General features: G+C 40.4%; 1 protein-coding gene across 1 annotated transcript in view; it reads left to right on the forward strand.

Moving 5' to 3' along the window:
• fhit (fragile histidine triad diadenosine triphosphatase) overlaps window positions 1-27060 on the forward strand; it is a 423256-nt gene that overhangs the window by 294602 nt on the left and 101594 nt on the right. The window contains exons 5-6 of the mRNA XM_039799117.1: window positions 16737-16882; window positions 26391-26420. Of these exons, the coding sequence (XP_039655051.1) occupies window positions 16737-16882; window positions 26391-26420 (176 nt within the window). The remainder of the gene's footprint in view (window positions 1-16736; window positions 16883-26390; window positions 26421-27060) is intronic.

Here is a 27060-nt window from a genome sequence, read left to right on the forward strand (position 1 = left end):
GCCCATGCTGGCTCTAACACGTGAGCAGCAGTCCATGCTTTGTTGTTGTTGGGGTTTTTTTGCCCAGCATTTTGAGTCAAATCTAACCTGCAGCAGCTCAGTACATTCAGGCACATTTTTATGTGTGGTGATGTAGGTGCCAAAGAGAAAAATTTGTTAAATATTTCTTGAGCATTTTGTCTAGTGCATACAGTAGATAGATGACAGTAACCCTATAAATAAATACAGTAAACCATCTTCAGCTAATTTTTAGATGGAGGGAAGTCTGGGAATTTCTGGCCAAGAAACCAGTGGGCTTACTGGTCAGGCAGGCTCTGATGTGTCTTATTCTTATGCACACACCTGGCTTAGGTGTGACGGTAAACACTCTAGTGTGTCCCCACTGCATTTTGACTAGTCTATGCCAATGACATTTCACACACCTTCCGCTTTCTTTGTGCTGGCATTCTAACCTCCGGTGGATTTGTGAGGACTATGGTTAACTGCTCCTCAGATCTCTGCAGGGTAAATCCAGACAGCTAGCTAGACTATCTGTCCAATCTGAGTTTTCTGTTGCACAATTAAATCAACCTTTGAATGTACACACGTTCCACCAAAACAAGTTCCTTACCAAGACTATTTTGCAGAGGCATCGTTGCTCCGTGCAGAGCTTAGCGCCACCCAAGACGATTGTGATTGGTTTAAATAAATGCCAATAAACCAGAGCACCCTCCTCCGCGGCGCTGTGGAGGAAGGTCTGGCAATGCGAGACTACATTTTAATTAACGCCACATGGCCAATAACCTGGTCTGTTAAAATAAGCAATACATCCAGTTTCCAAATGGCAACAATTATTAGGCTATTTTAATAGCTTAGGATTCTAGGCAAAACATTTATGTATAAAGGTTTTGGGCTGCCCTACACGTTATTGTAGGCCCAGTTTAATATGCAACTTAATTTTATACAATAGTCACCTTCCTAAAATAATTGCCTATGTCATTTTATAACAAAAATGATTTTGTTGCCTAAATCATCTCCTCATGGTGCTGGCAATCTCTGGTAAAATTGCCTAAATCCTCAGTTGAACAGGTCATGTGATTCTACACCTTTAGTATAATTGCCTATGTCAAGCATGTGACTTAGGCAGTTTTATTTTTTGTGTTTTCTGAAAAACCTGAAAAAATGACTTAGGCAATTATTTTAGGAAGGTGACGTAGTAGGGGGTCCCTGATCCGTCTCTCCTTCAGTTAAGGGGTCCTTGGCCTAAAAAACATTGAAGACCCCTGAGTAAAGCCCTGATCATGAGATCAGAGTCAAAACATTGGCAAAAAGATTGACAACGTGTCTCCACGATACGGGCGCTACCATCTTGTAGTTTTGGAGCCAGAGTCTGCCCAGTACTGATCAGCTGGTGGAGCCACGGTATTGATGTCCCGCCCATACACCCACCCAACCAATCGTGAGTCAATCCCAGCTGTCAATCATGACGTGTCACCCCGTTTTTATAGCATCAAATAGGCCTAAATAATATTAACCAAACTGAACAGAAACCATCTTTGGGAAAAATGTATTTGACGTGTACTTTGATTTTTTTGTTTGGCCCCTGTCCCATCCGCTTACATTGAGGGGGCGGGGCTTGTGACCTATACTGCAGACAGCCCTCAGGGGGCGATCCAGATGTTTCGGCTTCACTACAGTCTAAGCATCAACCCCTAATTGACATGTACACCACTGTGAAGCAGGAGTTTGTTCAGCAATCATTCATTGTGTTTGAATTCAATCTCAGCATTGAATATTGAAGGCTAGGTGGCTAGGTAGCTAGCTGGCTATGTAGGGAGATAGGGTCCACCTTCTTTATCCTGCCCACAGAGATGTGATCGGATGATTGCTCGAACAATTCGGAGGTGTGGGCAGTAATTCACAGGCCTTGAAACCTAGGCTATGATTGGGTTACTGTAATTTAAAATTTACATAAATATAATGTATCAATGTGGGTGGACCCTGGCCTGACTGGATTCCTCCAGTCACCAACGCAAGTCAAAAAACAGTTAATCCAATAGAAGGAAAAGACAACAAGTCTAAATTTGGATTTTCTCTGAAAAGCAAAATATGAACTCAATTTTCCCTTTTCACTCGCTCTTATTTCACAGCACTATTATTTCAGTGGATTATGAATTTAAATTGAAATCCTGAAGAAGTCACTCATCTGCTGTTCCAGAGCTCAAGACATCTTTACTCGGTGCTCCTATGTTTATCCTGCCAACTGGAAGAGAAAAGAACAAAAACCCTCAGGGTGGCACTAATATATCAAACTATTCCCTCTCCCCACCACTCCACATATAGAAACTTCACACCATGAGCCCCTATTGCAAGTTAATATGCTAGCCCATTTACTCGTGCAGCTGTTGCTGTTGGGGGTGCAGTTTAGCAGCGAGGGAGGGGACACAGCAGTAAGGCCTGGGAACAAAAGCCAACTGAGGAGGGGACATTAAAGAGTTCAGGGCCTGCAGCAAGCCTCAGCACTAGGAATTTGAAATACAATACATTTTCTCCCATCTTTGTTCTTTCGTCTAAAGACCGGGCACATTTTGTCTGAGAAGATTTTATGTCTGTCTGATTGACTTGAAAGAACCACTCCACCGATTTAAAAGAATCAGTTTACTCATGATGAGGAGTACAATTGGGGATTTTACACGATGGATTGATGAAGGCCATCTGAAGGGCCCAAGAAGAAAAATACTGAGGCTGCATCTACCCTGCTACATATTTGGTTTAAAAACAAAAATCTTTTGCAACATTTGTGCCTCGCGTCCACACTACTGCGGTGTTTCAGAGCCGCTAAAACTGAGAAATTTAGACACACAATTAGATGGTTTTATTTCATGCTTAAAGGGCTAAGAGGGTTCTCAGCTGGGCGTGGGTCGAGGTGATGGTTTTTTCTGCATGTGAAAACAAAGCCTCCTCCATTACTCATGTCTAGGCAGAATTGCAGCTGTGGCACTGACTACCCACTGTAGTCCATTAGGCACAAAATAAAAAAGTGATGTCTTTCTCAGTGTCTCTGCGTGACTGAGAGTCTCAAAATGAAAGGCTTAAATATTCTGAAAAGCGAGGATGAAAAGTAAGTCCTAAACGTATTAGAAAAAAAGTGAGCCCTACCTACGTACTTTGTGATTTAATACATACTAGTTCAAGAAAGAAAATAAAAAGGTGTGAAGTTGTTGCAATTTGATGATATTAAAGCAGAAATGTACCATATCGGCCTTTTTCTCCTTTTACTGCCATGCACATAATACACACAAATCAGACGTATAGTCCTGCCTTTACTGAACCTCTTTGATATGTGTGTGTAGATGAATGCCCATGTCAGTAGCTGTGTGTCATTTTCCAGGGCATGATGGGGTGATGGGGGCCATTTTAGGCCAGCTGTAATCAGGCAGAAAGAGCCAATTGTTGCAGCAGCAGTGATGGATCTCTTTGTTTTGGCCGTCCAGGATTTGGAGCTGCCAAGGGAAAGGGCATTTTGATTTATTTGAGGGCCTGCTGCCTTCATCACAGCCTGTTATACTGGGAGTGTGTGTGTGAGTGTGCGTGTTTGAGAGAGACGGAGCGAGAGGATGCGAGAGAGAGAGAGTGTGTGTGAGTTTGTGGTTTTGTTGTTCTCTTCAGTCTTATTCTGTTGTAGCAGTGAGCCTCTTCCTCAAAGTCCCAGTGACACACAAGGATATGACACATTCACCACAAGGTGTCACTCAGCCGTGTGGTTATCATAAGGCATTGTTTGCAGTTTCAGGCTTTGGGTTTACCCATTATCATTGATGCAACTGAGCAATCAGCTGGCTCACCTGCTATTTATTACCTCTACCTATTCATTTTTTTTTTATTTGCATCATTTTGAGCTGACCTTCACAATAAGAAATAAGAAATACAAAGAAATCCATAAAACATATAATGTGAGGCTAAACATGTTTATAGTTCTCTAGAGCAGTGGTTCCCAAACTCTTAAACTGACACAAATTAGACCATGGACCCCCATTTCATAAGATTTTATCCCAGGGGCCCCCATCTGATAGGATTTTTGCTTTTAGATGGTTTATGAAGTGTATGAAACCCATTACCAAAATAGTCATACATTCTGTCAATGTGTTACTTATGGTTGCAATTATATTGAAAGTAAATGATTCCCCCTTTGTGCCGGGAACCCCCTGGAACCTCCTCAAGGACCCCTGGGGGTCCCCAGACCCCACTTTGGCAACGACTGTTTAAGAGTATTGAATTGCTGCTCTTGGCATCACAGTAAGATAAACTGCGTAAGATTAATAGTTTACAGTATGATACTAAAATAGACTAACATGAATCCAAACTTTGAACATACTGGAACCACGGTTAGTGTTATTCAAAGGATTAGCCACGTTACAGCTCACAATTACTCGTGCGGATTTTTCGTTCATTGTTTTTTTATAATTTCACTGCAAATGGCTGTCTGACTCATGAAACGGTGTCTCCTCTCACCCGACGACTGGATGTTAGTGTCTGCTTCGTGTCCCAAAAAGACAAATCCCTAGTATGTTCAAAATCTCCAAATTATACCCTGTATAATAAAGTCGACAGTGGCACTTTACAATCTTCCTCTTAAAGCAGATTTATTTACACTTGTTAAAAAGTCCTACAGCTGTGGAGAGACACAATAACAACAATAAACAAAAAAAATATCTAGAAAAATAAACACACGCAGGGTATAATAATTACAGAAAAGAAGAAACACAATGTGTATGCATTGTTGCATGTTAATGTTATATTTGATAGGATAACATAATCCATATACTAAATGAGTTTAACTGATACTCATTCCATTTCCATATCACACTTCCACCACCACCACCACCACCACCACCCCCGCCCCCTCATGGTACAGCATTTAGCAATGGGACGCAGTAGTATCCATTAACACCACACTCCCACCTGGAGCAGTTTTATCCTGCATGTGGCCTCTATGAAGTCTACTTCATTTGGTCATTTGTTCCAGTGTGAACAGCCCACAGAATCAAACTATATTAGAATTAGTATGTAGTGTGAAATTGGTGTGATACTGAGCCGGAGAGGAGGAGGAAGGTCACTCCGAGGGGGTTTTCAGGCTCCGCTGAAGACATTGTAGTAGTGTAAAAATGACAGTGTGGCATTGGGAGTGGGAACGGGGAATACAGGGGACAGATGTTTTCCCTCAAAGAAATGATTGCATTTGCAATGTAAAACCAATCTGCGATGCCTTGTTCTTATTACATGCACCACGACCCCGGGAGTGAATCAGACGAAAGCAGTCAAATAACTGTTGTGACAGATAATAATGGGATATGAGCAGATGGTTTTCTCACTATATGGAAATGCTCAGGCTCTTCAATCTCATCCTTCAAACCCCCCGACTGGAGCAGCCGGCCCGGAGACAGAGGGGAGAGGCTGTTCAGAGCCGAAGATAAGATTGGCCCAGGCAGAGACATATGGAAAGCTCTCCCCTCTCGCACCCACACAATAGTTGTGGGGGTGAAATCAACCACCACGCCATTTGGGATCCCCTGAAAAAAGGTGGTGATGTGTGTGTTTGTAGATACTTATTGAAAGGTGCTGTGTGTGTTGGCATACAGTGAAAGGAGTGAGGGATTGGCACCTTGTGAAAAGTCACTGTGTTTATTAGGCGGAGTTGATGAAAAGAATGCCCGGCTTTTGTATATTCCACTTCTTGATTGAGTTTGGGGCTGCAGCCAGACACGACAAAAAGCGTCTCCTGCGGCCCAGTGTCTTTTGAATTACCCTCATGTTGGATCATTCTACAGCAGTGGTTTAGTTTAGTGCATATAGGTCAGTATCTAGAGTGTGTTCAAAGTGCTGGATGGGCAAGTCCTCGAACTGGACCAAAAAAAGTGCCGGTACACAAATTCAGCAGTTGCATGACATGATCATAGCATGTGTCTTTAAAATATTTGTATTCCTGCATATATCATGTAAGGGTGACCCCGAATATTCGGCTATTCGATGATTCCATCTATGAAGCCTGAGTCGACTGCCAATCTCACAGTGGAATTGTCGCAGTGTCTGAAAATGTGGTTATGAAATAAAGGATAATTCCATTATTGTTTTTTTTAGATTGTTGCGGCCCAAAACGCCTTATTTTGCGGGAGCTTTTGTAAAAAATTGCGATAAAAGTTGCGATGTCTTTTGTATGTTTGTTGCAATGAAGTTGCGGAATACAATGAAAGTTGCAAAAGAAATATTAGATTTTTTTTTTATAGTTCTTTAAAAATAAAAAGGAAAGTTGTTATGGGGAGAATAAAACTATTCTGGGCTGAGTTTTCCTACTAACCTTACCAAAAAAGGCTCAGGATGCTGCAAATGTTGGTATAATATGAAAATGGCTGGTGGATTTAAGACAAAAAATAATAATTTATTGATGAATCAAATTTGAACATATGTGTCAGTGGCTTGATGATCTTTACATTGATAGTTAATGTCCTAACCTGGGCTGGGACACACATTCATAGGGTTTGATAAAGGACTTATTGGATTTTAACTTATCATTGCACTTACAATAACGAGCTGTTCTAAATTTTATTTTTTTTTTGAAATGTTTTGCACAGTCTTTCGCTGTACGTTTTGTTGGTAAATGTGATATGTTCGAGTCACACACGTCTCGTCTTCATATCAGAAACAAGGAAATGAATTTGGCGAACTCCGTGTGTTACGTCATCCCGTTCTCACTCCCGCTTGGTCAGTGGCTCTCAGAGTACGCCTCAGAGTCACATACTGACGCAAAGTCTGGCACGTGGGACTGCTGGGATTGGTTGAGGTTGCGTGAAACTCCGGTTATTGGTCAAATTTGCGGAAAAGTTGCGGTGATTGGTCAAAATTGCAAGTCGCACCCAATTCATGGTGATTGGTTGAATTTGCGTGAATTGTTGCGATCACGACATCGCGAAATCCTGGAGGGACTGAAAATTAACTGGAACATTGTAATGTCTTCTTCAGCGTTCTGCCAACCAACATAGCTAGCCAGCACTAGCGTTAGCTGGTAACTTAAGAGAAAAGCCTCGTTCGAGATGAGCTGCGCCTCGCCTGTAAAGTGGACGAGAGCAGGCGGCAGCAGCAGCGGCCAGTGACAAAAATCCGCTGTCAAGTCGGACCGTTTCCAGCCGATTCCAGCAGCCTTCAGGCTGAACAGGAAGTCACAGAAACACTGTGGTTTGATTCTGATTTATTAAAATGTTATCAGACCCATAGATCAGCTTGTACACAGTCTCCAGTTTTAATTATGACAGAGTAGCTCTCAAGATGCTCTACATGCAATCTGTTGCTGATTTTAATTAACAACACACTGTAGATCACATGTGTCAAACTCAAGGCCCGTGGGCCAAATCCAGCCCCTTGCAAATTCTGATCCGGCTCGCATATCAGTTTAGGGTCACAATAAATTTTGGCCCACCTAGTTGTGTTCCAAACCAAAAACATGGGAAAATTTGCCGACTTTGAGACTCAGAAATTCCCACAGAACCAGAGAGTTTGCATATTCAGGCTGTGAAAGATGTTGTTGTCAGATGTGTGGTAGCCTACTTAGAAAATGTAAGCAATTGTTTTGCTTGATTTGCTAAATTCTAGGATGGCTTTGGAACGTTTTTTGCTCACTTTTTCAGGGCTTTATGTGGACCCAACTGTAAGTGAGAAGACTATATGAGACATGCAATAATTGAGTCAAAGATATTTTACTTTTTTGATGAAATAAAACTCTACATGTCTGGCCCTTGATGTGATTCTCTTTTTCCAGTGTGGCCCTTAGTGAAATTGAGTTTGACACTCCTGCTATAGATGATCCGTAATCTGATTTCTGAGTCTCTCTGACTTCTACACAACACAACATGTGGTTTATACAGAATAAGCCTTTAAATCAGACAAATAGCAGTTAAAATCCCTCCAATTCAAAATCAATAAAAAGTTTATATAAAACATCATCATGTTGAGTCGATTCTGAACCAATCAGCTGTTAGATCAGCTGAGAGGCCGGCGTTTCCCAGCATGCCCTATGTCCGCCTGGGTCTTGCAGTCGGTGAAAAGCAACTGCGCTGCCTGCGTCGCAGAACTGCAGCCGCCTTGATCTCGTGAGGTTATCGTTGCCCACGTGTGCATGACGTCAGAGCAAGTTGGGATCAAGTCGGACACAAATCTAACCAGCATGCATTGGGCGGCGATCGATTCTACGCAGACCTGGCTCATCACGAACGAGCCTAAAGTCTGCACCCAGCTCTGTGTTCTTCCGTACATGCTGACGGACGGCACGTGTTTACCCACCAGTAAAACTCTGCTAGATGACTTGCGTCAGAAGTTTTGAAATTTGGCGACTTTCCCTCTTTTAGCGTTAAAGGACAATTCTGTCGCAAAACAAACCTAGGGGTTCTTAACAGATGTGTACCCACTTGATCGCTCTCTGGGACATGTTTTCATGCTAATCGAATGTGTTTGTAGCTTGAAAGAAGCTAGCGCGGACCGCTGATTAGCTTACAACCCTAGTATTCGGGGCACAGGGAAAGTAAAAACAAAAAGCTATTTATACCACTAAAAAGGCTGAAAATATCACCAAACTTCAATGGTAGCATAATGAGGGTCCCTAAATGTAGCATTGAAGCATTGAGAACATTGTAAGTGTACAGACAGTTTATTGAACGAAGAGCTGCGGGAGCTCCGTGAAAGGGCTACAAGAGAGAGAGAAAGCTAATGGTAGTCAATGTTGCAACACAGCCTCGTACTTCGGGAAACTGGTGGTGTACTTGCGGACATTGTGAAGCTATGGCCACCGAACAGGAGTGTCTGTGTTGCACGGAGTGGGACATGTTGCGCCGCAATACCCAAGAGACGCTGTGTTTTGTACAGTCTGAAGATTTGCCCTCTCTGATAAACAGGGCTGTACTTGAAACTTTTTTCCATGTCCCGAAAATAAATTGGAGACAGCAACCCAGACCGGAGGGACCAGATGGACAGTTATCCACTGAGTAATTAGCTACACTAGACCAGTTATGTTTTACATTGGTGCGATTATTTCAGATATATTGAGCAAACTGCTTTTGATTTGCATCGCCAGCTGTAAGTCATGACTGGTTCATGTAAACATGAACGCGAGTGTTTTCATAATGTATCTTTTCAATAAACACAGTTCTCAATGCTTCGGTTAACATGTAAGGACCCTCCTTATGCTACCGTTGAAGTTTGGTGATATTTTGAGCGTTTTTAGTGGTACAAAATAGCGATCTGTTTTTACTTTCCCTGTGCCCCGAATACTAGCGTTGTAAGCTAATCAGCAGTCCGCGCTAGCTTCTTTCAAGCTCCAAACACGTTCGATTAGCATGAAAACATGTCACAGAGAACGATCGAGTGGGTACACATCTGTTATTAACCCCTAGGTACATTTTGTGCCGGAATTGTCCTTTAAGCTTAGCGCAGCACCATTAAAACCATGCTCAGCACTGGCTTAGATCCGTCATGCTCACCAGCTCCGCCCTTTTGCCCAAATACGGTCCCTTCTGGCTCCCAACATACCAAGATGGCAACGGCCAAAATGCAAAACTAATGCATTCAAAAAGGCAGTCGCACACCAATGGGTGACGTCACTGATGCTGCATCCATTCTTTATTTACAGTCTATGAACCAGTAGCATTTGTAAGGTTAAACAAACCATGGTTGCCACAGTTACGGTTAGGATCGTCCAACCATTCACCCTGACCTCCTCCCTGAAGGCAGATTCATCTTAGAAGCAGATTTGTCTGCAACTATAATTCAATTTCACTCATAGTCCATTTGGTGGGGGAAATTGCCCTTATCAGTACACACAGTGGAAGAATAGTGAAACCCTCAGGGCAGCCCATTACAAGATGCCTGCTAACTGTTTGCAGGTCCACATGCCTGAATAATGTACTGTATGTTTTGGTTCATGGGTGATCTCTCTACTTTCTATCCGCCAAACATACAAATTAGCCTCGCTACCTGAGTACGTGAGACAGAAACACCAGAAAGTTCACCAGAGAGAATGGGTGAGCATAACAACTAAACAGAACTCAAACTTAAAGGTAACCTCAAAAAAGTTATACAAAGCCTTTTGTGGCTCCATAGGGAGCTGCATGAAATCTAATAAATTGCCCTTAATGATGTCATTTGAGTCAGTGTGGGTTGGCTGTGTGAAGTTAGAAAGAAGTGAGCTTACCAGACTTCTGTAGTCTGCTCCTCATCTCTGCTTGAGGGGCTCTAGGCTCAATTAGCTGCTCCTAGCATAAAAAACTAAAATCTCTGACCAAAACAAGCGGCAGTCGAGTTGTATCGTGGGTAATGTAGGCGCCAGGTTTCGTGGAATAAAGAAGATGATTTCTTTGGTTTTGCTGCCTTGATTTTGATCCTTTTTTAACCGTCCATTGAGTCCGACAATGTAATAGGGTTAATAAGTTTCTCAGAGAAATTAAACATTATGCAAAACGTTTCGGCGAAGCAAACAAATTCTTGAATGAAAGTCGGTCATTCAAGTAATGACGGAGACTCGTTTCTAGCCGGCAGGTGTGGCCGGGTTGGCTCAGTGGGTAGAGCAGGCGCACATATACTGAGAGGTTTATGCCTCGACGCAGAGGTCCAGGGTTTGAATCTGACCTGTGACGATTCCCTGCATGTCTTCCCCCTCTCTCTCCCCTTTTGTCACCTAGCTGTCCTATCAAATAAAGGCAGAAAAGCCCAAAAAATAAACTGTAAAAAAAAAAAAAAACAGAGAGGCTGGCTAAAAACCTTGAGGAGGGGTGGAATTACTTGTCTTCTAGTAACTCAATCACTAATTTCCTCAGTACAACGCCATACTCAACACTCTGCTGCTCTGAGATTCTCTTCTAGTGTCATTTGGTAATTATTCCCATGCACTTACTTTGCTATTTTTTAACTACTGTTAATCTACGGTCATTAAAACTCAACAGGTCCTGCACTTGTTTAAAATGACCAGGAACAGGAAGTTTTGCTAGAAGTTTTGTAACATGCAATATTTGTGCATTGACGGCAGCTTATCAACGATCAAAAAGACATAGTGGAGGCAATGGAAAATAAGAGTACTAAAAATAAACACAGGAATTTACATTTGATGATTTTTATATATTCTTCCTTAGATGAATGTATCTACTGTGCAGAGTTCTCCAGTACAGGGATCTATTTAAGTCTCTATCCAGTTTGGAATATTTAGTTCAAATAACCGTTTGTGTAAATTGCCACTCTCTTGCGAGTGCTCTCCAGTAAAAATGTACTTTGGTATTCCGTTAAAAATGATATTGTTTTTTCAAACATGCCTTCATGTTTTGGTGAGTACGATAGAGGAGACATTAGGCCTGTCCCCTCTAGATCAAACACACCATACAGTAGTAGTTAACTTGTCGAGGTTAATGCGTTTGTTGAGACATTATTCATCCAGCAACACAAAGTAAACAAGCTCTGTCTGCTTCTCTGAGCTCTCCAGCCTCGGCCCCACTCATCTTTCATGTGGGCGAGCTCCGTCACCACGGCAGCAGAGACAAAAGAAAGATATCAGGTCATGTGACATCTGGACATCGATCATTTGTGCCTCTGTTTGTGGCTCTTGAGATGAATGGCTCCCAGACGAGGCCACTGTGGCATGAAATGCTAAGATGTAATCCTCTTCTCGCAACAGGATGCCGTTTCATGGGAGGGGAATGAACTCCAATGTCTCTATCACTTTTTTTTATTGCTTGCTGCGTTGATATTTTCTTTTCATTAAGTTGGCATTTTAAAACCATCTACCATGCCTCTGAATTGTAAAAGGAAATCAAAGTATTTTAATTTCTTATTGATTCCGAGACGCTCCACATTTTATTATTGAAATATTCTGGCATAAAAAAATAGGTTTCTATCTTTTCTAGAGTTTTTGTTTGCCTGCCTTAATGTGTGTTTTAAATATATTTTTACAAATATACAGTATGTTTTTCCATTTTACACCAAAGGCTGAATGGACAATTTTAGTTAAAAAGACAGAAATAACCTTATGACTCTCAGGTCATGATATCTTGATATTTTGATCATTAGGATAAACTCCTTGAGATAAACCATCTCGGTTTGGAGGGTTGTTTTCATTTCTTTGAACCAATCACAGAGGTCTTGGGCGGTGCTAAGCTCCGGACGCAGCAACAGTGACTCTGCAAAATAGTCTCTGAAAGGAACTTTTTTTGGTGGAACATTTGCACCCCCAAAAAGAAAACGTCATATACAATATTAAGTGAATCAGAATCAGAAAGGGCTTTATTGCCAAGTATGTTTTTTACACATACAAGGAATTTGTCATGGTGGTGTTGGTGCATGTCACACATTCTCTAAATATAAGAAGGATAAAAAGAATATAAACAATATGAGTATAAACATATACACACAGTATGTATTAATAAAGATAAAAATGAAATGTTAAATAAATAATAAAGTTAACTAACTAACTAATAATGAAGTTAACTGTTCACACAATACAGTAACGTGAGCTATTTAAATTAGCTGGATACATGGTTAAACCTCATTAGCTCTTACCAGTGTATCACCGTGTATACTTCGTCCACAGCAGTCCCACCAATCGGTCCCAAAACGTCCCAGTTAGAGAGGAAATGGCGTAAACATATTCTTTGTAAATCTTAACAATCATTCCCCCAAAGAACCAAGCAGCAACTGCCATGTGGCACCATCCACCTTTTTTTTCAAAAAATGCCAAAGACACCCTTAAATCTTTTCTGGTTGCCTGACCGTTGGTCCTAGCCAATAGTCCAGCGCATAACCCCCTAAGATTAAACAAAGAAGATATCAGGCAGCTGGCTGTAGCTTTATATTTAACAAACATATGACTAAATCTCCGCCTTACGGTTTGGGAAAGATACTGTTTTTTTATATATATATATATATAGTACAGGCCAAAAGTTTGGACACACCTTCTCATTCAATGTGTTTCTTTATTTTCATGACTATTTAAATTGTAGATTCTCACTGAAGGCATCAAAACTATGAATGAACACATATGGAATTATGTACTTAACAAAAAAGTGTGAAATAACTGAAAACATGTCTTATATTTTAGATTCTTCAAAGTAGCCACCCTTTGCTTTTTTTGATAACTCTGCAAACCCTTGGTGTTCTCTCAGTAAGCTTCATGAGGTAGTCACCTGTTTTCACTTCACAGGTGTGCTTTGTCAGGGTTAATTAGTGGAAGTTTTTTCCCCTTATTAATAAAAAGCAAAGGGTGGCTACTTTGAAGAATCTAAAATATAAGACATGTTTTCAGTTATTTCACACTTTTTGTTAAGTACATAATTCCATATGTGTTCCTACATAGTTTTGATGCCTTTTGGTAGTAATCTACAATGTAAATAGTCATGTGTCCAAACTTTTGGCGCCTGTATATTATATTATTTTTATATATATATATATATATATATATATATATATATATATATATATATATATATATATATATAAAGACAGACAAAAATACACTTAAAACACTTGACTCTAGAACATTATGTAGTAAAATAAAACCCAAAACTGACATGAAGATGGTGCCAGTGTGTAGATACAATTTCCTTGAAACTATTATAAATTTTAGTTTTTCATCAACGATGCCTCGAATTTAAAAGGACCTAATGCTTTTCCTTCAACTTTGTCCTCCATTTTTGGCCAAAGAAACACCCATGTTCTTTGCTCTTTTTTTGTATTGTTCTTTCCAGAGAACCTCCTTCTCACTTTGTTCCCTTAAGCCACTGTTATTGATCAAATGACCCATGAAGGAAAGCAACATGCTCCTGAAGCCTTTTGGATATTTGCTCTCTGCTGCAGTGCCCGCACCACTCATCAAACTGTGTCTTACTTCTGTCACTGAGCTTGATTACTTTTCTGTGTGCAATCACTCTGACGTGGGATTAGAGCTTTCTTTGAAATATGTTCCATGACCTTCATGACTTAAATGGAATGGATCATTTTTCTTCAAGTGTTGTTTCACACTTTCTTAGTTGGCCAAAATGGGGACACACTGTATTTTCCCTACTATGTACTTCTTATGTACTATATACTATGTCCTTCTAAATGTTCTATTACATTTTCACATTCACATTATATATTTCTTAAAGATATATTTTTAGGCATTTTATGCCTTCTTTAAATAGTGACTATAGAAATGAGGGGAGAAAGAGGGTCTGAATTATGGGATTATGGGTTATTATGGGTGGGTCTACGTGCGTCTTGCCCACCAAATCAAAAGTTAAGAAAATGTGTTCAGCCAATGGAAGAAGCAGACCTGTCCATCACTGTGTTCACTCTCTAAAAAATTGAGTTTAGCATCTGCCATCTGGCCAGATTTTTGTGGCATCTGACCAAGGATTTGAAACGCCAACCATTGGGCCAGTTGTCCACTTCTCTAACCTCTGGGCTACTTATTGCCACAGTTCCCATTATTTCTACCAATTCAATTCAATTAAGCACCCTCCCTAATATAGCACGCTAAAACGGGCCCTGTCTGGCAGTGTGAAACTGGTCTGACAATGACAAACACACAGCTCCCATTTCTGGTTCGCTAAATGTGAATGAGTGAGTTTGAGTGAGATGCTGTTTTGGCTCTCCTCTTCAAATGACACACACTTTTCTCTCTTCTGCAATCACTGCAGCATAGTGGCCTCTAGTGTCAGTGTGTGCTGTATCCTGTTTATAAGTTTCCGTTAAAGAAAGTTTGGTTTGATGAGACATTTTGTGGAAAACCACATTGGAGATTTGTTAAGTTAGATAGTATGCTATAGATTTAAGTAATATTACACACCAACCTTAAATACAAATGCGGTACATTTACCATTTACCATGGCATGAGTTGTTTCTCTCTGACGGGCACGCCAGCCGACAACTCTGCAAGCAGCAACACTGGGAACCAAGTGTTTTATAACTGCTTTTTGTGTCACATGTTGTTTGTGAGAATTTACACAATAAAGTTGTGAGACAAAAAAATAATACTGGGAACCATTCAATTTGCTCCAAACAGGAACTGCACTAGTCTTCTAAAAAGCAGCAGATGGAGGGATTTAATAAGTGATCAATAATAACAATTCACCCATTTTAGTCTTCCTTTTCCCCACAAAGGTCACTGGGGAAACCTCAGATGCAATCAGGGCTGATGGATTATGGAATAAAATAGTTATCACAATAATTGTTTTTCTCCATTATGTTGTTGTTGTGATCATGAGGAGCCTCGTAATCCCAATTAAAATTAGATGAATTGCACAGCCCTATATGCAATGTACTGTACGTAAGATAATATATCCACATCCCATATCTGTATAATTGTACAGTTACCATAGCATTCAGCCTGCCCGATGACTTATCTCATACTGTGAAACAATCACTCAATCATTTAATATATTTGTCACATGAAATCATAAAAAATACAATTTTCAGTGTGATGTTATCCTGTCAGTTCCTACACTGTATGCGTTAAAAACAGTAATAATAATAATAATAATAAACTGATAAGATCCAACAATACCACAACTGATTTCACACCTAAACCAGACCATACTTGAATACACTCTCATGTGTCCTCCATTTGAAAACTACATCACAACACAGCCTTTAAAACCAGGAAAAGATAACACTTGTGTCACATCATGAAATTACGATTTTCAAAATTTTAAACATTTACAGGAGCCTCATATATCATATTTTATATATATATATATATATATATATATATATATATATATATATATATATATATATATATATATTGCCCAGCCCTAGTTGTGTATTATTGTGCCTTCAAATGGGCTGCTGTTTACTGTGTGCATGAGTAGAGTCCATATGATCCAGACAATGTTGTGATATTCATTGGAGATGTTCCAATACCGATTTCAGTATTGCAAAAAAAAGCCTCTGATACAGCCTAAAATGCTGGTATCGACAAGTACTGGAGTTTATGCACTGAACTGATACATAATTTAGCCCCGAAGATAGTCTACTTTAAAGTAGTTTACTTATGTTCTGCTATAGTCGGTCGGTTCGGTCGTTATGACTCGCTGTCATACTGGATAGTAAAAGAAAGTTCTATGGTATTCATAGTTTGTGTTCTTTCATGTGATTGCAATCACATCACATCCATACAGGGGTATTAGTCTACATCTGATAAAACATAATACAATATATGACACACAGGTATCGGATCGGTACTTGGTATTGTCCGATACGCAAGTTCAGGTATCGGAATCGGTGTCGGGAAGAAAAAAATGGTATGTCAAAATATTTTATGTTGGAACATCTCTACTATTCATTTCATCATGAGTTGGGGTGTTGCGATGGCTTTGTGTTGGCTTTGTGTAACATGCACCAATGTCTTCAGTAATGGAACCTAATGATGTTGGTCCGCTCTGCTATCAACTTCTTTCTTGTTCCTCAACTGGATGTTGAAACGCACAAAGATCAAATCAGTCCCTGTTTTAAAAAAAAAATAATGAACCCAGCGTTCATTATTGCCTGTCGCCTAGCAACAGCTATCCAAAAATTAAACCACTTGTTAGACTTGGCCGCATTTCATAGCTGCAGAGCTGCAAATTGTTTGTCACGGTGAAGCCGAGAGAGACTTGCTGTAATGTGTGAGAGATGAGTTATCTTTTCAGTTTCAGGGTTAGAAATATTCCAATGTGTCTGCAGCACAGAATTCTTTAACAGAACTTGTTCAGATGTGTTGGTGTGCCCTCTGAGACCGGTGGAGCGTTTTCGGGATCTCCGGCCAGATGAAGTGGCAGACTTATTCAGCACTGCTCAGAGAGTCGGCAACCTGGTGGAGAAGCACTTCAATGCCACCTCCCTCACCATCGCCATCCAGGTAAAACACACACTGACCCCTTGATTCCACCAGGTGCGCCGGTGCTGCGTTGCGCCGCCGGCAGCAATCACGGCCACTCAAGAAAATGCTTGTTATTCCACCAGCCGCAACGCGTCGCAGAAGCGGCTCTCCGCTCTGCTCCGCTAAAAATACACGCCAAGTCTATTTTTGACGGCACCGCGAGGAAGTGCAGGAAGGGGAAGGGTTTGTGTTGAGACTTGGGCTGGTCTGAGTATTTCAATATCTGCTCAGTTACTGGGATTTTCACCTACAACCATTTCTAGGTTTTACAAAGAATGGTCTGAAAAAGGAAAAACATCCAGTATGCAGCATTCCTCTGGGCGAAAATGCCTTGTTGATGCTAGAGGTCAGAGGAAAATGGGCCGACTGATTCCAGCTGATAAAAGATCAACTTTGACTCAAATAACCACTCGTTACAACCGAGGTATCCGAGGTATGCAGTAAAGCATTTGTGAAGCCACAACACGAACAACCTTGAGGCGGATGGGCTACACCAGCAGAAGACCCCACCGGGTACCACTCATCTCCACTAAAAATAGGGAAATGAGGCTACATTTTGCACAAGCTCACCAAAATTGGACAGTTGAAGACTATAAAAATGTTGGCTGGTCTGATGAGTCTCAATTTCTGTTGAGACATTCAGATGGTAGAGTCAGAATTTGGTGTAAACAGAATGAGAACATGGATCAGTCATGCCTTGTTACCACTGGGCAGGCTGGTGGTGGTGGTGTAATGGTGTGGGGAATGTTTTCTTGGCACACTTTAGGCCCCTTAGTACCAATTGGGCATCATTTAAATGCCACAGCTGACCTAAGCATTGTTTCTGACCATGTCCATCCTTTTATGACCACCATGTACCCATCCTCTGATGGCTACTTCCAGCAGGATAATGCACCATGTCACAAAGCTCGAATCATTTCAAATTGGTTTCTTGAACATGACAATGAGTTCACTGTACTAAAATGGCCCCCACAGTCACCAGATCTCAACCCAATAGAACATCTTTGGGATGTGGTGGAACGGGAGCTTCGTGCCCTGGATGTGCATCCCACAAATCTCCATCATAGTTTACTATAGGTAAAGTAGGCCCTATAGTAGCCAAACAGTTAAGCTTACAGTAAGTGTATGTTTACTATAACATTACAGTAAAACATGATGTATAAATAATATCCATTTATTATCATCCATTCGGCCCAGTAAACAGTAATACAGTATGCAACTCAATGGTATACAATAGATGCAGTAAGGGGTCCCTATTTGGTCTGTCTTTCAGCTTAGGATGTTGAAGAGCCCTTATGTAGACTACTAACTTTCATGGTAAAAGCACAGATATACAGGAAAAAAGACCAAAACAACAATATCTGCGAGTCGGGCAGTCTGAGGCGCTCCCGGTGCGGCGACGGAACAAAACCACTTCACAGCCGCAATGCAGCACATCGGCGCCTGGTGGAATTCCGGGGTTAGGGACTTCAATGATACTGTAGCATCAACTTCACGGTTGTAGTGGGGAGCCTACTACACTATAGTTGATCTTAAATGGTGTGAAATGATATAAATGTATAATATTTTCAGGATCTTTGGCCCTAACTCAGGGCATATACAACAATCACACCATAGTAGTTATTCATATAACCCTGTTATTCAAAAAGGATAAGTAGTCATTTTCTCCTGTGCTGTGCCCCGTTTGTTTCAGGCCTTCCAAAACCAAAAAATGGTTAAATATCTGTTGGCCAGTTTATTATGTCTACCTTTTTTTGTTATTCAATCTAATGGCTAAATATTATTTGTACATTTGAGTTATCGTTCAGTAAACAATACCTTTTTTGTTAAAGAGTTGTCTGGGGTCAGTTATTCCAATATAGCACAATAGATTTGCTGGTAGCTACCTTAAAGAATTGAACCCAAACACCTCATCAATCCAGTGTAAAGTTACTTATTATTGCAGCTTGGGCATTGCACTTGACAATGCAAGCAATGTCAAGTCAAATATCCTAAATAGAAAATAATGTTTGACGCAACGTGATGCATCGAGATATCGAATCGAAGACATGATAATCGTAATTGAATCAAATTGGGAGATCAGTGAAGACGCGCCTCTAAAAGACACTCTATGACTAACTGTCATTCTTTTTTTTTAGTCATGCCTTTTATATTCAGTTCAATAAAATTGTATAAGTTTTTCACTTTCTATTTACAAAGCAATGTGTTGATTTAGCAAATAAACGAGAATCCCGCGAGGACCGAGGAGTCGAGGAGCTATCAAATAAGGGACATGGAATGTACCTGTGGTTGTGGTTTTCAGTTTGGTTATTTCCTGTTTTATTTTGTCAACTCCTTCCCTGTGTGTTTTGCCTGATTCCTGATACCCTGCTAGTTGTTCTCTCTTTTAGTTTCCTAGATCCTACTTGTGTAGGTCCTTGTGCTTTACTTCCTGTATTATTTTTTAGTTCTCAGGTCATGTGTCTAGCTTTGTCTCCTGTTTGAGTCTGATTAGTCCCCGATGTGTTTCACCTGTTGGCTTTGCCCCCCCCCTGCGTGCCCTCTGTTCTGGTCAGTCTTTGCGGTGTCCTCGTCTCAGCTTGAGTGTTTTCTGCTTGTTTACTTCTGCATGTGTTGGATCGTTTGGTAAATATCACTAATAAAAACAATAAAAAAAACACAAACACAAACCTTATCATCCCACATACTGAACAACACGTAAAAAACAAAAAGAAGTAATACACACTCTTGCAGCACAAATTTGAAACAATAAAACATCACAAAAAAACTGTTAGAGCGGTTTAGTCAATTCTCAAAACTAAACTATCACTTACCTTACTCTACTCATCAAAAGTACTACCAAAAAAATTAAACATTAATTTACACACAATGCAATACATATTAAACTTCTGTTTATACAAGTTTCCACATTAAAATTAACACCAAATTTTTATATTATTTAATGTTTACACAGTAAACAAAAAAAACTATAAGTTTTAAAATTTATCCAACCAAACAAAACTCACTTTAACAAGTTCTCCAAATGAATTTAAAAACAAAACCTCATTTATAATTTTGAATTAACTAAAACAAGACAACTCTTTAGAGTAATTTAAACTCAGAGGCTCTCTCGCTGATTTCTTCTCCGCTCCTTCCTCCAGCTTCCCAGCATCGGGCCTCCAGCAGTGGTTGTTTGCTCAAACGGCAGCTCCGCAACGGACTCTGCTCCGCTTCTCCCCCCATACCCATCCCAGGTACTACTGAAACAACCACTTTCTCATGAACAGCAGCAGCAGACAGCGGTTTCCTGCCGGGAAAGAGACGCTGCGGCCGGGCCACGAACTCACCACCTCCCGCTCCGCCGGAGCTCAGATTGCAGGTCCAAGGCCATATATATCATAAAACACGTTCTCACCTGTAACTTTATCCCTTCTGTTTTTTTGTATTTCTTTGTTCCAACATCCATAACCGTTGATCTTAGTCTAATCCGCCACTCTACTGAACTCTACCTACGATGCTCTCCTTCATCCTCCTACCGGATTCTCCAGTACTAATAATCAACTGAACGAATAGTAACTGAATGTAGAATATAGAGATTATTTTCAGTGAAATCAATTTATTGACAGTTACAAACGAATGAATTCAATTTCAAATTATACTATTCAGATTCAGTTTTTCAATGCAATGATTCAAATTAAACAATACAATTTCAAATTGTGTGATTCAAATTCAGTTTTTCCATGCAATTATTCAAGTTTAGCAATTCAAATTCAAATATAAATGATTCAAATTCAGTTTCTGGTGGCACATATTTCAGCCCATAGTTTGGACTCTTCTAGCCATATTGGAATTATCTTCATTTGGACTTCCACTCTTGTTTGGTTCCTTGCTCGGCATCTCCTGTACACGTAAGCCCGGCTTTTCTGTTAATAATAATAAATAAATTCTACACCTGCATCTGCTCCTGGTTGTGTAGTGCATCGGGGGTACAGAGCTCCTTTCCTGCCTCGGCACTCAGTCAGTCGTGTCTTTCTCATAAATGTTGAAATCATGAAAACCAGATCATCGCATTCAACAGAATTTCTGTCAATAAGTAAAAAAAAAAAAGAAAATCTTAAATTTTCTAGTTAACATATCAAAGTAGAGGTTTACAATTGTTCATGTCCGCCTCAATACAATAGAGGAACATGTCATTATGCAAGTTACTGGTCGCTGTAACTCTCCATAGAGTGACTGCACTGTAAGAAATGGGAGACCAAACACACAGGCCACATTCTGTGTAGGAATGCATTCTAAAGTTTAGCTGAAGGGGATCTGAGGCTTTAAATGTGGGGTATACTCGCTGTAGCCGACCTGTCGAGCGCCAATGTGACGTCATGGGAGCGCCGTAACTGTTTATGCTCCCGCGTGTAGTTGCAGTCTTCTCCTGAACAGAGGTGGCGCTAGTGAGTAAAGGCTACCAACTTTGCTATTTCTACGGACTAGAAGAAGACAAAAAAGGTAAACAACGGCAGAACTGGCAGCAGCACTGATTGACGCCAATGCTTCGATTTGATTCAATGACCTACTTCGTCGGATCAAGCCTTTCATTCGCCATAAAAGAATCATGAATGCTGTGTTTGAGCTATGTTACTGGTTACTGGTTGCTCGGTGTTCGTCATTCGACTGCTCATGACTGTTTTCCAAGATGGCGCCCGCATGTAAACATGAACGCTACAGCCTTTATAATCTCTTTTTCCTAAACTGTCTGTACACTTACAAAGTTTGCAATGCTTCGGTTTACATGTAGGGGCCCTCATTATGCTACCGTTGAAGTGTGGTGCTATTTTGAGCCTTGTTAGTGGTAAAGAAATAGCGATTTACCATCTGCCCCGAAAGGTAGCGTTAGCAGCTAACCGCCTGTTTGCGGTAGCTTGTTTAAAGCTAGAGACGCATTCGATTAGCATGATAACATATCCCAGAGAACGTTAGACACTGCCTCCTCGCGTCCTCCACTTGCCTCCCTTCCTCGCGTCTTAGTCCCTCCGACCGAGGAGGCACGGGAGAGATGCGAGGAAATCACGGGAGGAGAGAGGAACCGAGAAATTGTGTTGTAGAGGAAGGAAACGTCCTTTCCTCTGAAGCTTCACATCAATTTGTCAGCTGTATGGGCGGAGTTAGCAACTCCTTCAGCTGCACGGCGTCTGTGAAGGCTGCTCTCATGTATCCTCGGCTATAGCTCCTCGATGATCCCTCCTCGATGCTCGCTCCTCGGGGCAGAAATAAGAGCTTTGACATGGCCTTCACCGAGGAGGGACTGAGCAGACAGTCTGCGGTTCAACCTAATAAACTTTATTCTGAATTCCTGTGGAGATCCCAAAGTTTCCAAAAAATGTATGAATTTGACCAGACACAGAAAACATTTAAGTCTTGGGTGCGGACTTCAAAGAATCAGAATACTTTATTGATTCCCCTCAGGGAAATTGTTTAGTTCTAGTTGCTCCCAGTCAGATTCAAGGTAAAATAAGAGTAAGAAAAGAGCGAGTCAATAAGTGGATAAAGTAACATAGCTACAGTAAGAAATAAAAACGTTGAGTAGAAGTAAAATGAGATTAGGTGAAAAAGACTGTTTTACAAATACTATTGTAGTGCAGTGTGAACATAAACAAAGTGCAGTGTCAACATAGTTTGAGATAGTTTGGAACAAGATGATACTATCATACTGTGTGGAACAAAATATTTTTTAGTCCCAAATAAAACCACTTAAAACGACATTTTAAAGGGTAATAGGTTTTCAATGGGTTAAAACAGAATCAAGCAGATCAGTGTACTTGAATTAAGAAAGAAAAAGTTATTCATATTTGAAAAATGTGTCTCATTGTACTAGCTGTTTTTTTTTTTCACTTGTTTGAAGTAAATTAGAATTTTAAATCTTAAGAAAAGACCAAATGGCCTATTGGTGTTTTTTTTTAGTATGGATGGGCTCTGCTGCCGTATGATGGGAGCTAAATACGGAGCTTACTCTGACACCCAGACAGGCTCTGGTCCCCGACTGAATGGCCTTGTTCTGCATAACCACTGATATATATGCTAATATCAAAATGGCAGCTATAGCTTGCTCTGCGGTCCTGTCAGAGAAAATTGTTTCGCAGGTAATCTTTACCTGGATATCATTTTCCTTGACTGGGGAGGTGATGAGAATTGATGATGGGAGATTAGTTGTGACAGCTCCCGGGTTCCAGCCGACACATTAAAGGGGAACTCTCTGCAGGAGGGGGCAACTGTTCTCTGCAGTACGCCACTCCTGTGACAAATAATAATATCACACAAATCAACCTCACTTGAGGGAAAAAAGAAAAAGAAGAAAAAAAATCTTTGGATTGGGGACACAAAAAGCAAAGATTGTTCCTAGATCACTGTTAAATGACACGTGAGCTTATCAGAGTTCTTTTTTTTTTGTTTGTTTTTTGTCCTCGCCACACTGACGTGTGATATGAACGAGACACGTGCAAATTCCAGTCATCATCTCCTGACAAATAAAGTATAATCCCAGTGAATGTGATCACACCTAATATGACTATGTCTGAGAAGAAAACGCATGTTGAAAGGGTTTCATTGTCAGCAGATGAAGAAGTAGTTGTGCTCCGGAGCAGTCAGTCTCGAGGAAAGAGAGAGAAAAACAGAGATCAGAACACTTTCGCTCTCTGCCTTTTTATCTGATAATTCCCATTTAAGTAATGACCGTGTGTGTAATAACTGTGCCGGCACTGTTAGAAAAGTCCGTAGAACTACGGGCTAATATACAGTGTTAATATGATGGAACAGGTGTTTTTCCATATTTTGGTTTTTGGATGAAAAGAAATGTTTGTTAAAGGGTAACTACCGTTTTTTTTCAATCTGGACCCTATTTTCTTATGTTTTTCTGTCTATGTGACTGATGGGAACAACCATATTTAACAGTGGACCAGTATTAAGCGACATTGCTGCAGTCGGCAGTGGCTACAATGTAACGTTAATAGGGCAATTGTCCAGCTTCACAGAATATTCTAAGGGCTAGATTTATCAAGCCGTTTGCGCCTGTTTCCAGGCGCTAATTGGTCGCAAAGACGGACGTAACCGATGCGGGCTATTTACAAACAGGGCGCACTTGGGTAAAATCGCAGATTGTCTGCCACATGAGCGAGAAGAGACAAGTTGCGCTTTCAATATGCGTTCGTGGGAGGGTCGTGGGGAAAGTGGGAGTTCCACCCAAAAAGGTGGGAGGATAAGCGCAAAGTGCACCTAATTATATATTCCGTGGTATTTACAAAGACTGTCAGTAAGTGCACGCCTCTATTCTGCGGGGGAAATTCTCCGCCTCTTTAAACCAGCCGCAATCGAGTTTCCTCGTAGACCTTTATGCCGCTGGTGAAATGGCAACAGCAATTTGAGCAAGACGAAGACATAGGCGAGGCTGAAAATATTTTTAACAGAAGAATCACACTTTGTCAGTGAACAGAACATAATTTAGCGTTACAGATCAAGCAGACATGCAATATTAGAGTTACTGGAAGAAATCAAAGATGAAATTGAATCTCCCACTCAGCGTTCACATCCCATTCCACCAGTTGTTAAACTCCTCGCTACATTACAAATATTGGCATCAGGATCATTTCAAACAGTCATAGCATCAGCAGTGGGAATATCGCAGTCTGCACTCAGCCATATCATAGCACAAGTACCGCTTTGCTACAGCGCAATTTACGGTATAATGGGCGGAGAAAGACGCTGATTGCCTGATGGGTGTCAGGGTTGATAAATACTACGCAAACTGTGGAAGCATAGCGTGCGCTACTACCGAACTCGCATAAACGGACGCAGCGCAAACTGCGCTAGTGTTAGTAAATCTAGCCCTGAGTGTCTGACAACATTATGGAAAGGAACCCTTCAGAGATCGACCTTTAAAACCTCTTTGAGACCTTTCTGTTCAACCACAAACAGCTCTGAGGTAGCTAGCGCTAAACCCAACAGACTCCATTTAAAAAAGCTATACTTTTAGCATGTATAGAGCAAACATATTTTCATGTAAATCGGTAAACTATGTGTTTATTTCCACCAAAACTAGAGTTGTGATGGTTGGAAAAGTGAAAAGGCAACCCAAAACGAAGTGTATTTTACGATGTTAAAATTACTGTTTATTTACATGGAGTCTGGTGGGTTTAGTGAACGCAATTTCGTGGCTGTTTTTATGTGTAAAAAAGGATCTTACTCTTTAACAGAAAGGTCGACCTCCTTAGAAATCTTTTCCATAATGTTGTCAGACACTTAGAATATTAATCTGAGTCTGTCAGTGGCAAAACGAGCACTTTTGTGAAGGTAAACAAGCTGCTCAATTGCATATTGCAATTTCACAATTACATTGTAGCCTATTTCGCCACTGCCGACTGCAGCAATCTTGCTTAATACTGGACCAATTTCAGAGATTGTTGTTCCCATCAGTCACTTAGCCACATAAACATAGGAAAATAGGGTTGAAAAAAAGGTAGTTACGGTAGAGAATATTTTCTGTTTTTTTGATTAACAGAAATGTCTGTAAACTTAACTGAAAAGGTGCTGGTAATTTTCTGCCAGGATATTATCTTTATGTATCATATCATTATGTTTTTCCACTGATTTTTTTTCTTACAGTGAAACAGAGTGAAAAACGTGAATTTCCCATTTGCAGGATACATAAAGCCATGTCCTCTTCTGCTTTTTAAATGTTGCGCTTTATTGGAGGACAGGGACGTTTTTTACACATTCATACAATCATTTGATCCAGTGATAATATCCAATTATTGAGTGCTTTGACCAAGCAAACGTTTAGTTAGTGCTTTAGTTATCAGTAGTGGATATTAGAGGATAACAAATACAAATACAGTTTCAGTGAACACTGCAGATACATTTCATAAAAATGTACATTTAAGAAAAAAAAGGAACTTCACACATACAAAACATATAAACATGGACGCCCGGGTAGCTCAGTTGGGAGAGCACGCGCCCATATATGGAGGTTTGCTTCTCAAGACGGCACTTTGCTGCACTTCGTTCAGCTGTCCTGTCAAAATAAAAGGCCTAAAATGCCTAAAAAATCTTTCAAAATAAAAATAAACATATGTTTTTTAGACAGCGTTGAATATGCTGAATGGTGATTTCTGTAATGCATTTCTACATTTTTCTTTCTTTGATCTATATCTTTCAATATAAATAGTGTGTGTAATCCATGTATCTACTCATATGTGTATTACATATTGTATATTACATATATATTTATAAGTGTAAAAAAATACAAATTAGTCTTTTTGTCCCTCCACTGGAAGAAAAATTAAATAATAAATGGTCATAGAGAAATAAATGTCAGCACAGAAGGAATGAAACAATCCTTTTTGTTAATCGGAAGAATGAAGTTAGGTACTGTGTCTCGACTGGAATTAAAATGTATCTGAATTATTGATGTAAATATTTATGAATTCCCAAATCTATTCTAATTACCTCTTTCTGTTCCCACCAGGACGGCCCTGAAGCTGGACAAACCGTGAAGGTGAGAAATTAATAATTCACCGCCTTTTTAAATATGTCATGAGGCCCCTGCAACAATTAAATAATCATCACATTTGTGGTGCGTAACTCTTGCCAGGGCTGAATAATTCAGAGATCTTCTCTCTAAAAGGTTTAAATCATTTCTTTGGTTTGGTTGGAGGCTGTATGGAATGATTCAGGTGACTGACTGGGGACCCACCGAGGTCTAAGGGTTAAAGTGAAAGGGACCCAATCATTAGCAGTCACTGCAGCTCAGAGCTCTTCTCAACCCTTCATACACTGCTACACTGTACTATCCGCTACCAGAGATATCTCATTCCATTGCATTCATTTTGAAGACTCTTATGTCGCGTTAAAGAGTAGGCTTAAAGGCCCTGCAAGCATTTTTCTCTTTCAGTTTCTTACTGCGCAAGGGTGTGACGTGAACACAAATTATTTTCTTGGCAAAGTTGAAAAAGTTCTGATTATTTCACATGAGAAATGTGAGTCTGTGCTTGGGTTAGTCTCCCCTGTTCAGAGAGAGAGGGGTCTCTTTTTGTTGGCAGAAGGACGCTGGGACTGCAGGCTTTTTGCTCCATCCTTGAGCGCGGCCGTTCTTTACAAGCATACCCATGTTTGCCTGTTTAGACGTGGTCGGACGA

Source organism: Perca fluviatilis, chromosome 4, assembly GCF_010015445.1.
Source record: "Perca fluviatilis chromosome 4, GENO_Pfluv_1.0, whole genome shotgun sequence".
Classification (NCBI taxonomy): Eukaryota; Metazoa; Chordata; class Actinopteri; order Perciformes; family Percidae; genus Perca; species Perca fluviatilis.